The 12,358-nt window shown below is 49.8% G+C and overlaps 1 protein-coding gene across 8 annotated transcripts in view; it reads right to left on the bottom strand.

Annotated features, from left to right (window-relative positions):
• Nucleotides 1-3,702: 3,702 nt before the first annotated feature.
• SRGAP2 (SLIT-ROBO Rho GTPase activating protein 2) overlaps nt 3,703-12,358 on the bottom strand; it is a 235,321-nt gene continuing 226,665 nt past the window's right edge. For 4 of the 8 annotated variants that reach the window (XM_022593603.3, XM_022593604.3, XM_089908624.1 and 1 more), the window contains 3 exons: nt 9,944-9,982; nt 9,407-9,731; nt 3,703-7,286 (listed from right to left, as the gene is read on the bottom strand). In XM_022593603.3, coding sequence (XP_022449311.1) covers nt 6,903-7,286; nt 9,407-9,731; nt 9,944-9,982 — 748 coding nt within the window. In that variant the 3' untranslated portion in view covers nt 3,703-6,902. Of the gene's footprint in view, nt 7,287-8,657; nt 8,753-9,406; nt 9,732-9,943; nt 9,983-12,358 lie in introns of all 8 variants that reach the window. The other 4 variants (XM_022593605.3, XM_022593606.3, XM_089908639.1 and 1 more) reach the window with 3 other exon arrangements.

Genomic DNA, 12,358 nt, shown 5'->3' with positions numbered 1-12,358 from the left:
CTGCGCCACCAGGGAAGCCCCCAACCTTTGTTGTTTTAAGCCAGTGGGATGTTCAACATTAACCCAGCCTATGGCTAAAGCTCTACTTGTTCCCCCCGCCCCCGCCCCCGACGAACCTACCTGGTCCTCACCAGCATCCCTACTCTGCTCTCTCTGCAGCAAGCCCGCTCTCTTTCCCAGAGTCTTCAGCGCCCTGGAGTGCAATGACTGTGTGTCCAGCATCTACTAGGAAGCAGGCACTGTGTGCCGAGGACACAAAGGGGAGACCTAGGCACCCCCTCCGCCAGGAGCCGGGGTTCAGGACAGCGTGGTGAATGTTGTGAGCTATATACTTCAGCAGGGAGTGACTCTGTGAGCCCAGTAGAGGGGGACTGCAGCGGGAAGGGGCAGCTGATGGCCAAGAAGGGCTTGCAAGAAGAAAAGACACTCAACCAGACTTTGAAGGGAGGGGAGTTGGGCAGAGAAGAGGGGGTCGGAGGTATGGCATCCCAGGTCTTGGGAACACATGCACAGGCTCAGAAGTACAAGATGGGCAGTGAGCTGCTGTGTGGTGACAGACCAAGTTTCGCTGGGCATCCTCTGTGAGGTCACATCCTCTGTGTGGACAAAAGGAATGAATGTCTTGCCGGTGGTTTTGAGCTGCTGGCCCGAGCTGGGCAGCACGTCCGTTGTTTCATCTGAGGAGGTACAGGAGCCTGGCAGGCTCCTGAGGGGAAGAGGACGCCTATAAGAGGCCTCACCGCATTTTCCTGAGTGGCTCTGAGGACTCATAGAAATAGAAGTGACAATTCAGAGGTAGCGCTAGGACCAGAGGCACGGGGAGGGATGGGGGGCGGTCTTTGATGGTAGTTCTCAGGGAGAAAGCTCACATCTGCCTTCTCCAGAGGGAGGCCAAGTGGTGTCATAGGAGGGGCAGGGCTTTACAGTCAGAGGTCTGAGTCTTGACTTGAGAAAGTCACTCAACCTTTCTCATTGACTTGGTGCAAAACCAAAATGAGATGCAGTGCCTGCTACCCAGTAGGTCCTGAATAAATACTAGGTGCCTTTTCTGCCCCTATGTGGCTTGAGCCTGTTTGTCACAGCTGCCTCACCTGTCCAGTGCCTTAAAGAAGAGGGGAGAGAAGGACAAGGGCCAATGGGTGTGTGGAAGAGGTGGGCAGTGTGTACTCAGCATGCCCAGGCGTTTTTGAAGGGCTGAGTGTTGAGGTCTTGGAACCTTGCTCCTTGCCCCCTTCACAGGTCAGCTCTGGCCAGGAGCTTTGGGTGCGGAAGGAGGAACAAACACTGCAGCCAGACCTGGCACCACCCCCAGGCAGCGGGAAGAGATGCAGTGGGTGCAGCACCAGGCCACTGTGTACTGTCTTTCTTGGTATGGGAAAGTGAGTATTTCACTCATTCTCTTAACCCTTCAAACCTCCTACTCACCATTCCCTCCCACGCTCTCAGCTAAAGGATTTGCAATTAATTCCGCTGCAATAAAAGAAGCGATCAAGAAGGAACTCCCTCATCTTCTCGCCCCACATCCACTGCCTGCCTTCCCTCCCCTGAGATGGAGGAAATGAGGAAGCGCCTCCTCTCTAGCCCTTGCTGGCCCTTGCATCTATGCTCTGTGATCTCACCCTCATTCTACTGGGTCCTGCCCTTGAGAAAACATGCCTCAATACTGTCCATTGTAAAAAGAGAAACCTGGGCCCTTGACCCCTTTTGATGCTCCCCATCCAAAGCAAAGCCTTTGGATGAGCTGCCAGGAGTTTGACTCCCCCTTCCCACGTGCTGCCCAACTCACTCCAGTCAGCTCATTTCCCCTGTACGGCAAGTGCTATTGACAAGGGTGACCTTTCTTCGCTGGCCTCATCTTACCCCACGGGCATTTGTCAGCCGATCCTCCTTGTTGAAACATTTCCTTCTCCGGATTCTGTGACTCTCCCAGACACCTACCTCTGTCACTCGCTCTGTCTGCCCTCTTTGCTGGCTTCTTATCCACTGGATTTCTAATCATTGGGACCTTCTCTTTTTTTCCATTTGTATATTCTTCCTGGGGATCTCATAGTTTGACTACATCTATAATGCAATAGCTCCTAAATTTGTTTTCAGGTATGATCTGTCCCTAAAACTCCATATTCATATATCCAAGAGTTTACTTGATATTTCCACTTGGATGTCTAATAGTCATCTCAACTTTACCAGGCCAAGCAGAATTCTTGACTAACCGTACTACCTCTTCCCCCAGGCATTCACTACCTTATTATATCGTTTCATTTTTAGAGTAACACTATTTTGCTTATTTATCTGTTCTCCCTGAAACCAGAAAGCTCCATTATCTGTTCCTCTGTTCAATACTATATGACAGTGCTTGGCACACGGTCAGGCTTAACTGACTAACGAACGAGTCTTTGGCATACGTAATATGCCAGGGTTTCTAACTCCTGAGTAAAAGGAAGCTTCATATGCCTATGGATATAAACATTTAGGTTAGATCATCATAAAGACCGTTTCCTAAATTCAGACCCACCTGGTCTCCTTTTTTGGTTTCTATCTGGATCGAATGGGTCTGTTTTGACTGTCACTGGTTTCCGTCAAGCTCCCATCAGAATATATGAGATGAGTTAAGAGTACCCCGAAAGGATAGCCCGCCTTTGCCTTAGGACTCTCTGAAAAGGATTTTGGGTCCTCTGTTCACAGCTTAAGCACTAGCTCCATCTCACAGCTCGTCACCTACATTCCACAGCACAGGGTGGCAGAACAGCCTCAGCTTTGACTTAGCTAAGACCAAGGGACCAGCAAGAGAAGATCAAGCTGGAGCTCTACCATAAAGTGAGGGAGCGAGAAAAGATGACACATTAGAAGGGCATGAGAAAGTCGAATAAAAAATATACAAATAACAGATGGCAATGGCAAACCTAAGGAGAGGATGTAACGCGTCTGGGGTAGGATTCCTTGTATTACCATTGAACATTGGGCATGAGAGATTTGATCCACCCCAGGGGCCTCTGGTATTAGAATAAGCCCACGAAACATAAGTGTGGGCCCTAGGGGCTCCAGGATGCATTTCAAACGATCACCTTTGAATAACTTCACCCTTGAATATATGATCTGCTAGAATCAAAATCTAAGGGAGAGAAAGCATTTTCGGTATGCTCCCACCCCACCCCCGTACTCAACACCCACAGCACAAACACATGGGTAAGCTCTTCTTCCAGAGGCAGGGGGCTGCCAAGGGCAGAATGACCCAGGGCTTTGGTTGTGGAGGAACTAAAACCTTCAGTCACCCTCAGTTGTGGCTGACAAAGCTTCCAAGCAACTTCACAGGCTCCGTTCCTGCAAATGGGGAAATCTGACTAGTGACAGAAATGAAAACAGTCCTCACTGAAAACAGGGGAGGTGGATTCTGTGGAGGAAATGGTTCTCATGGCAACAGACTGCCCAATGGTGAGCGGGAAGACTTGCTACGCAATCCCTTAGGTTCCACACATGGGCTAAAGGAAAATGCTGGGGTGGGGGGGAATCCACATTCTAAATGCACCTCTGCTGTTGTCTTGCTGGGGGAGGGAGAAGATGGTTGGCTCCTGCGGTCACCCCAACTCTCCTTCTGTTGCCAGGCAGGGCTCCGTAACCACAGACGAATCAAAATCCCTCCTGGGCAGCGGGACTCCTGGATTGGAGATTTCAGGGAGTGGAGAAAGGATATAAACTGCAGCATCGAAACCTAAAAACGTATTTTATTTCGAAGTTGTGCTTTGGATTTTCCCCAATCCAACATCTGTTGAGTGACAGTCTTAGGTTCACACAAAGCATCTCCAAGCATACATACAATATTCCAGTTATCAACACTATTTTAAAGAATATACCATTTTACACAAACGTGACATACAAGTCAGACGCCACAAAATTGCAATTCCCTGGAAGATCTAACTTCTCTTCTGAACGTGAAGTACATATACACCAGCCCTTCCCGTGGTCTGTTCATCCTGTTGCTGGCATCATCTCTCATCTCTTTGGGGAGAAACCAGGGCACCCTAGGAGGTTGGCTGAGACCAGTGTTTCCAGTTTACAGGCTGCTGGCTGCAAACTCCTCTCTTTTCCAAATTGGGATGCTGGTAGCCCCGCCCCACCTCTGCTTCCCAAAGACTGACCATCAGAGTCCACACCGGGAAAAGGATCCATGCCTCCAGGGGCAGATTGGGGTTCTTCGAAGCATCATGCTGGTTTAGGAAGCATATCCGAGGAAGACTGGTCTCCCTAGGCCCTGGGTGGCCAGCTCCGTTTGGCTTTTCGGTGTAAAAATCACAGTGTGCAACCTCGATTCCAGTTGATTGCAATGAGCTCTGCCGAGAAGGACTCTCCTCCTAGGGTTCCTAGTCCTCTGGACAGGACCATCTCACAGGTGTCAGGAGCACCAGAGAGGGGAAGACAACTCGGCTCCCATAGCGGGGGTAGCAGGCGACCTCTCACACACTGTCCAGTTCATGATGCAAATCAGCAGATGGACACTGACCGAGGGGATGGTGAATGCAAGTCATGTACAGGGCTGAAAGAGAAACAAGGCAGGAGCAACAGAACAGGCCCAAGGTGTTGTCATTAGGAGCTTTGCCTTTCCTTTCTTAGAGAAGGATGTGCCGGAAAAAGAGGAGAAGGGCAGGTATGGGCACCAATTTTGACCAGTTGGATCAAAAGGAATGTCAAGTGAAGGGTAGGGTTTCATTTCCAGCAAGGAAACAGATCCTTGGGTATGAAAGGCCCCTATTGGCTCAGGACCTGTGCAAGTCCAGGTGACAGACAAGGACAGGCCACTAAACAGATCAACAAAAGCCAAGAATGCGGAGGACTGTGGGTTGCCTCTCACAGGTTGACACACGCACTGAAGGAGTTCTTCATCTCTCCCTCCTGGCTCTTGGGATGGTTTTCCTGGTGTTGCAGGCTACTTTTCTAACTAGCAACTTCCTACAAAGCTTCTCTTTTCCTTCACACAAAAGGAGGAGAATCCTACCTCTTTCCATAGAGCCAACTACCAACTTCAAAATGTTGGTCTGAAGAGCATTTTCTGGGCCAAAGATAAGAAAATTCAGATTTTCCTATCTGAATGGCAACCCGCTATCTCTCCTAAACGGTGGAAAATAAGGCAAAAAGCACAGCTTTAAAACCAGAAAACAGAGAAGAGGAATGAGTTTCAACTTTAACTCAAGTAGTTGTCTGAGACCCACGAGCCTGGGGTTTGACTGTCCCCAGCCCTGGTCCTCCTGGGATAGCATGATGTTAGGGGAGCTGGGACCATGGGCACCAGATTTGGAAAGCAAATTAAAGCAGACAAGGGTATTATTTTTGCTTTTTGGAGGTGAACCAGAAAAACAGCCGAAGGAAGGCCAAAACATTCAGCATCCAATTTTTGATTTTCTTAGATTCGGGCCTTGGAAAGACTTTAAAGCCCGTGGGGCGAAGAGTTCTCTTAGTTGTGCTTGTCTGGATAAATGAAGACCAGTTTTTTTTGTTTTTTTTTTGCGGTACACGGTCCTCTCACTGTTGTGGCCTCTCCCGTTGCGGAGCACAGGCTCCGGACGCGCAGGCTCAGCGGCCATGGCTCACGGGCCCAGCCGCTCCGCGGCATGTGGGAACCCCCGGACCGGGGCACGAACCCGTGTTCCCTGCATCGGCAGGCAGACTCCCAACCACTGCGCCATCAGGGAAGCCCCTGAAGACCAGTTTTAAGGAGCAATGTCTCTCTTTAATCTAACTAGGGCTCCCTAAGCCCCCGCTGGTCCCTGAAGAGAGGCCTTGTGGAATAACCCAACTAGGGGATAAACCTAGAATACATTTTCATTTGGGAACAATTTTAGGATTAGCAAAGCTGAATTTAATTTTTAATAGGATTATGAATTTTATGTCTTAAGTACCCAAAAAAGTGGGAGGAAGGACCCATTTCTTACCTTTTCCAAACCTGCCAAAAACACAATAAAACTGTCTTAAGCCTCTTTACCCTAAAAGCAACCAACTATAAAACTGTCTTATACAGGAAAATGTCTTAAATGGAAAACGGTACATCAGAGACAAAGATAGGAACCCGAGAAATGTCTATACATTCAGAAAAACTTTAGAAGTTCTGTAAGAAGATTGGGTTGTAGTTCCAGAGAATGGAGGAGAGCAAAAGCAAACACCAATGATCAATTCACACCAATAGAAAGAAGACAGAGAGAAAGCCCCCAACCCCAAACAGTTTACAGGATTGAGTCCCATCCTGCTAAATTTCACACGGTGGAGAGAGTCAAAGGCTAGGTTCTCTGGCCCAGACAGAGTTGAGATTTGTAACGGAAACAGAGACCCCTGGTGGCTCCTGTGTGAACTGCCACAATAGCTTACAAAGAGACCAGTCTATCTAGGACCAGGAGAAGCTACACATGCCAGAGACTAGAAAAAGGTGTGTGTGTGTGTGTGTGTGTGTGTGTGTGTGTGTGTAAAACAGAGAATGAACTGTATATGATTCTCTATAATCAGTACCCAAAACAAGATGCCACTGAGAGCTGGCCGTCAGCAGCCAACCATCTGGTTAGGCATCCCTTGTGTCTGAGGGGACTGAGACTTCAGCCCACGGCCCTGTGACTTGCCTTGCCAGATTTCACAGTGACCTGATAATGGAAAAACCTATCTCTGGCTAACCTAAGAACAGTATGTACTGTAGCTGGCTGGATTACGACAACTGGGGGAAGCAGAAGGTAGCTGGAAGGGTGGGGGAGGGCTGGGCGATAACGAGGGCTTCATTCTCAAGGTTTTGGGTGATGGGGAGGCTAATTCCTGCAAGAACAACTTAGAACCTAATTTTCAACTGAAGTCCCCAAGCTAGTTAAATAGGAAGATTTTAATAACAGTCAGTCCCTCCAGTCCCCTTGTCTAGAACAATTAAATTACATCCCTCAGACAGTACAAGACTTGTCAGTGGACTGTGGGGAGGCAGAGGAGTTGACACCGGGGCTAGTGGCATTTGTTTTGGGGAAGACAGTGGGCTTGGGCCGTGTGGCTGGCGGCTTGACTGGGGCCGCCATCTTGACAGACTTGACAGGCCGGAAGGCGCAGGCGATGTCCCCAGCAGTGCTGGCGCTACGCTGGAAGGTGGGCTCAGGGTCCTTGAGGAGCTGAGTGTGCAGGGGGCTGGAGGGCTCCGATGTGGGGGCCACCACAGGGGAGGTCTTGAGGGGCTCCAAGGTGTCCAGAACCACGTCCGGGGTGTGCTTGACGCTGCTCTGCCGTTCTAGCTCCCGCAGCTCGTTCAGGGCAGAGTTCATGGTCGCCTCAATATCCTGCGGACAGGAGAAAGGAGAGAGTGAGGCTCACGTAGGGAGAAGCCCCCAGGGTCCTAGTTCAACAACCTGGGCCAAATCATGGAGAAACCGACTGTAAGGAGATGTCCAGATGATTTTATTTGGCCAAAATCTTTGAACATCTGGATGTTCAGAATGGGAGGGAAGGGGGGCAAAAGGACTTTCGTTCTCATGAGGGTTTTTTTTTTTACCCTTTAGACAGAGTGGTTGAGATGCTTTTTAAATAGAGCCCTCAGGTTTTAGACACATGCACGGATGTATCTATGGTTGAGATGACATGTAATCCAGCAGGGACAGGAAAGGTGGATGAACTAAGGGTGGCCAGGAGTTTGGTCATGAGTACATGGGATTCATATTCTACGTTTGTTTGAAACTGTACATAATAAACAATTTTTTTAAAAAGTGGTACAGATGAAGTATGATCTTTGTTATCTTGGACTTTAAAGGCCAAAGGTTAAGAGGGTTAGTCCTTCCTCCTCAAGGACTGAGGGAAGGTTCAAGAGCCCTGGCCCTGAGGATCCATCAGGACACCCCCCCACCCCTGCCCCCGCTCCACCCCATCCAGAGTGCTCATCTTGATGAAGCCATTTCCTTCCACCCATCACCCTAAGAGGGGACCAAGGGGTGACCAGGAGGGGGAGCCAGAGCCCACATAGGTGAATCTCCATTGAGTTTCACAGTGCAATACTCCAGATCTTAGGAAACAGCAGGCCTAGCTCAGGGGCTCAAGGCAGAACCAAAGACCCTTTGTATGCAGCCAGCTGCCTCCCAGGGAGACCTCCCAGATCCCTCCCCACCTCTCCACACACTGTGTCTAGCACCCCCAAACCACCGCAGGGCTCCTCCCTTGGGATTAAACTCACATGGAAAGACTGCATGTTTCAAGCAAAGGCCCCTGGTGAAGGCTTCTTTGCCCTACAGGGTAATCCATGCTTTCTGCCGAGAGGGGTTCAATGTCACTCATCCCTCTGATGTTCTCAAACCTTAAAATTGTGCAGAAAGAACTCCATCTCCCTCCTCAGTCCTGCTCTGCAGCTAGAGTCTGTCCCAGTTATGTAGCTATTCCGACGTTCCTAACACCTGGCCAAAGAGGGAGCTGGGAGGATTCCCGTGGTGCAAGGCAGATTGCAGCCAAGAGCTTAAGGAGAGGCACAGAAACAGAAGGCTAGCAAAGCAAGACATCTCAGGCCTGTAGCTTAATACTGTGCTTGCCAGGCACACCATCCCTAAGCAGAGCACTGCGATTAAGCCAACAGAGGCCACACCCAGCCTCTACCCTGGAAGTTGGGGTGAGGAGAATCTCAACTCAGTTGAGACATAAAAGGGCAACGATGAGCCTTTAGTTCCTACCTGGTCTAATGAAAATTATAGAGTTGGGAGAGACGTCTGAGTGAACTGCTTGGAGTGGCCCCGAGAGTCGTATTTTTAGAGGTGGGGTTGGATCTCTAATATTTCATGGAAAACAGAGACTCGTCAGTGAGATGCACACATGGAAGGAAGACCCTGTAGCAAGCAAGGGAGCTCATCTCCACTGCCTCTGGAGGCTTGGGCTGGAAACCTTTCTGGTACCGGAGTGCGCAGTGGCAGAGTAATTCAGGGCCTTCACAACCAGGAGCAGATTGTTGATTGATCATTGATCTATCACTAGGGACCAGAGATTAGCCTCAGGGATGATGGGGATGGCACACTGATATGAAAATGTGGCCAGAACTACCTCTGAGCCTCACCACTCGGGCAGCTTCACTGAAATCTACCAGGGTCTCAAGACTCAAAATTGGGCTGAATGGATTCTATCAGAAACACTCAATCTGTAACTACTGGCTTTAAAAATTACAACAGGCTTGCAAATAGCCCATATATGAGCAAGAAGCCTGCCTTCTTTTATTTTGTCTTCAAGTTCTTTTTGGGGAGAGAGGGATCGGCAAATTTCTTGGAAAGCCATCTTATCGGGTCTAGATGTCTAACAGTCCCTGAACTCAGTGTATAATGTACAAAGCACCGTTCTCTTTCAAGTGCCGTCATAACGAGCATGGGCCACGCTAAGCAGCAGTGACAAGTGTAGATCTGTGGTAGCTATTTGTCCAAGAGCCCCCAGTTACCTGTGCAATGACCTCAGGGTCCATGGGCCGGTGGTTATTGAAGCTTTTCGACCTGCCTGCTGTCACCGTCTTCCGGATCTGTGGACTGTCCAGCCGATTCTTCAGGGATGAGTGACGGCTGATGGAGTTGAGACTCCCATGCCCACTGATGGAACACTTATCTGGCCCTTCCTTGGGGAGACTCTGGCTCAGGATGGGCTGGGAAGATGGGCGGCAGCTTGCCCCCACCCCCGGGGACGCGGAATCAGTCAGGGAACTGCTCAGCCCATGGCCGTCGCTCCGAAATGTTTTCCGGATGCTCCCAGATTCTGGCCGCTTCCTTTGCCTTCAATGACAAACAGAAAGGGCGGTTTGATCAGGGAGCCCTGGCTCCGAGGAAGCTAGGATGAGTGAGGGAGGGGCAGATGTTGGTACCCAGGGACTTCTGGAAGGAGAGGACACAGAGCATGTCCTCTCCTGTGTCACCTTCCCTTGCTTTCTCCATGTCTTTGTCTCCCTGCCACCCCCGACCTGGGCAAAGGAGAAATAGATACTTACTTGGTGGTCGTGGGCTTTGAGTTCTCAAGATGTAAGGTGCTGTCAGGAAAAATGTCTGATTAAGCAAAAGTTTCTAATGGGAGACAGATTCATGAAAAGGTACCCTCCGTTACCCTGCTCTGCACAGAAAGCAGGCCCCAGACCCCAGGTAGGAGAAAAAGTCTCACCATCACCAAGGAGGTAGGGAATTGCTGGTAAGAGGAGAGTTGACTTTTCCAAATTTTAGCATGTTTCTTAGTCCACTGACAAGAGTAATTATTTTGGGCTTTGGCCAGAGGCTGTGGTTGCTTATTCTGCAGACATGGAACAGAATATTTTTCAAGAGGCTGCAATGCTGCAGAGTTTGGGTCACGTTTGTGCATTTTCTAGGGTGGAAATACATCTACGTGACCCTAAGTCACCCAGCACTGGGCTGAACCCTGGCTCTGAGTCGATCTGTTTCAGACCACTAAAGCTCTCAGATGAAATGGTCTGGCAGAATCTTATTCATATGGGTGTTGCCCACTGCTGAATAATCTCATTATCTCTTGGAATCAGATACTATAGGACCTAATCTAAGAGGCAATGACACTTCTGGTTTGGGATGGCAGCTGGGCAGCTCTGAACTTGAATCTACTAAGGGCCACTGAGGCTGAGGTGGGAGTTGAGGACGGAAGAAGGGAAGGGGTAGGACCTGAAGATAAGGAGCTGGTCCTTGGGGCAGGGCCACTGCGGAGGTCTTCCTCATCATACATGCCCGGGGCCCGGTTCGGGATTTGGCACACAGCAGCCACTCCGTGAGGCTGCCTGCTCGGCAGCTTTAGCCTTGGGGGTCAGCCACTCTCCAGTGGATAAAGGATGTTTGCAGAGTCTTATAAGGTCCAGTTGAAATGACTTTTCCTCTTCTGCAAATTCTTCCCTGACCTCCCCCCCCCATGGGCAGGCAGACTTGATCACTCCCCCTTCTGTTCCTTCAGTGCATCTATGGAACCACTTTTTAGTGACTTGTCTCTGTGGTATTCACCTTGCCCAACTGTGAGCTCCGAGGCCAGGGATCATCTTATTCGTCCCTGAATAAGCGGCAGGCGTACCTGGCACAACAGGAGGTGCTCAGTAAATGTGTGGAATTGAACTGAGAGGCCACACCCTAATAACTCCTTGCTGATTTCCTTTTTCCTTCTTGTGAGGAGGGCTGACTTACAAGGCCCAAACTGCTAACGAGGCAGATTTATGGAGTGGCTGGTGTGGGCCAGGCCCCAGGGATATAGAGGGAGGAAGACAGAGTTCCTGGTTTCAAGGAGCTCAGCCTGGTGGGAGATCCAAGGGCAGCTTGTGTTCTGAGATTGCCTCGGGAATACAGAATAAGGGCACCTAACTCAGCCCTGAGGAATTCAGGGGTGTCAGAAAGGCTTCCCTAAAAAGAAATCTTCGGACTGAGTCTCGAAGGGAGAGGAGTCGACCAGGTGAGAAGACAGCAGATGTGAAGGTCCAGGGGTGAAAGAGAACCCAGGGTACTCAGGAGAGAGAAGGAGCTCGGGAGGAGAGCTGTGTGGGGCAGGAGGTGTGGCTCGAAGGCCGATCAGTCCTAAGGGCAAGACATCCCGGGGGGCGGCTGCTCACCCACGGACCAGCTGGCGTCTGGGCAGACCACATCCTCCAAGACCCCATCCTGATACCACCAACCAAGGAGTTCACGGGAACCGCCTTGACTTTCTACCGGATGTTCATCTTTTGAGTATTCAAGGTATTACTCGCTACAATTCCTTTGTACAAATGGCAACAAATATATGATGGCTTAAAAATCTGTACCCGACTAATTAGCTAACTCTCTCTCCACCAACCTCGCCTTGGTTTCTGGGTTAATTACAGGCTTACAACCTTATGATTATAGGCTTATAATTAACGCAGACTTGTAAATAATGAAGAAAATGTCATTGGCCCACAGTTAACTTTTTACTAGCTGGCCCCCCAACAGGGCACACTGTGCTGGAGGGAAATCAATTAAATCCTCGATCTTTCTTACCGGTCTGACTGAAATTGTAACTACACTGACCAAGTGCGCTGAATCAGCTACTTTACTAAGTAGAGGGTGAAAGAGATGGAAAAGAACCATGTGCCCCAAACACTCCCCCTGCTACTGTCTGGTTGGAAAAAAGCCAAGAGATCTGGGCGACCTGGTGCAGTTTAAAAACAACAAGCATCTTTTATTCTCCTTCCAGTTTCAGTGTCCAGAGGCTACGGTTAACAGGTTTTCAATGTGCAAATCATTTCATTCCTCCAAAGCCAGAGGGGAATAAAAACTGTACATCATCTCCAATCCATATTCATCGGGAGCGCCCTGGGGCTTGTCATCCTGCTGGCACTGGGCCAAGGTTCAGGGTCTGGCGGAAAGAGGTCTGTAGGCTTTGGGGCTTGGTGTCTGGCCCCTTGAGATGA

This window comes from Delphinapterus leucas, chromosome 1 (genome assembly GCF_059928025.1).
Source record: "Delphinapterus leucas isolate spDelLeu-1000000601 "Yukka" chromosome 1, BTC_Dleu_Yukka2, whole genome shotgun sequence".
NCBI lineage: Eukaryota > Metazoa > Chordata > Mammalia > Artiodactyla > Monodontidae > Delphinapterus > Delphinapterus leucas.
This window is presented reverse-complemented; position numbering and strand designations above follow the sequence as displayed.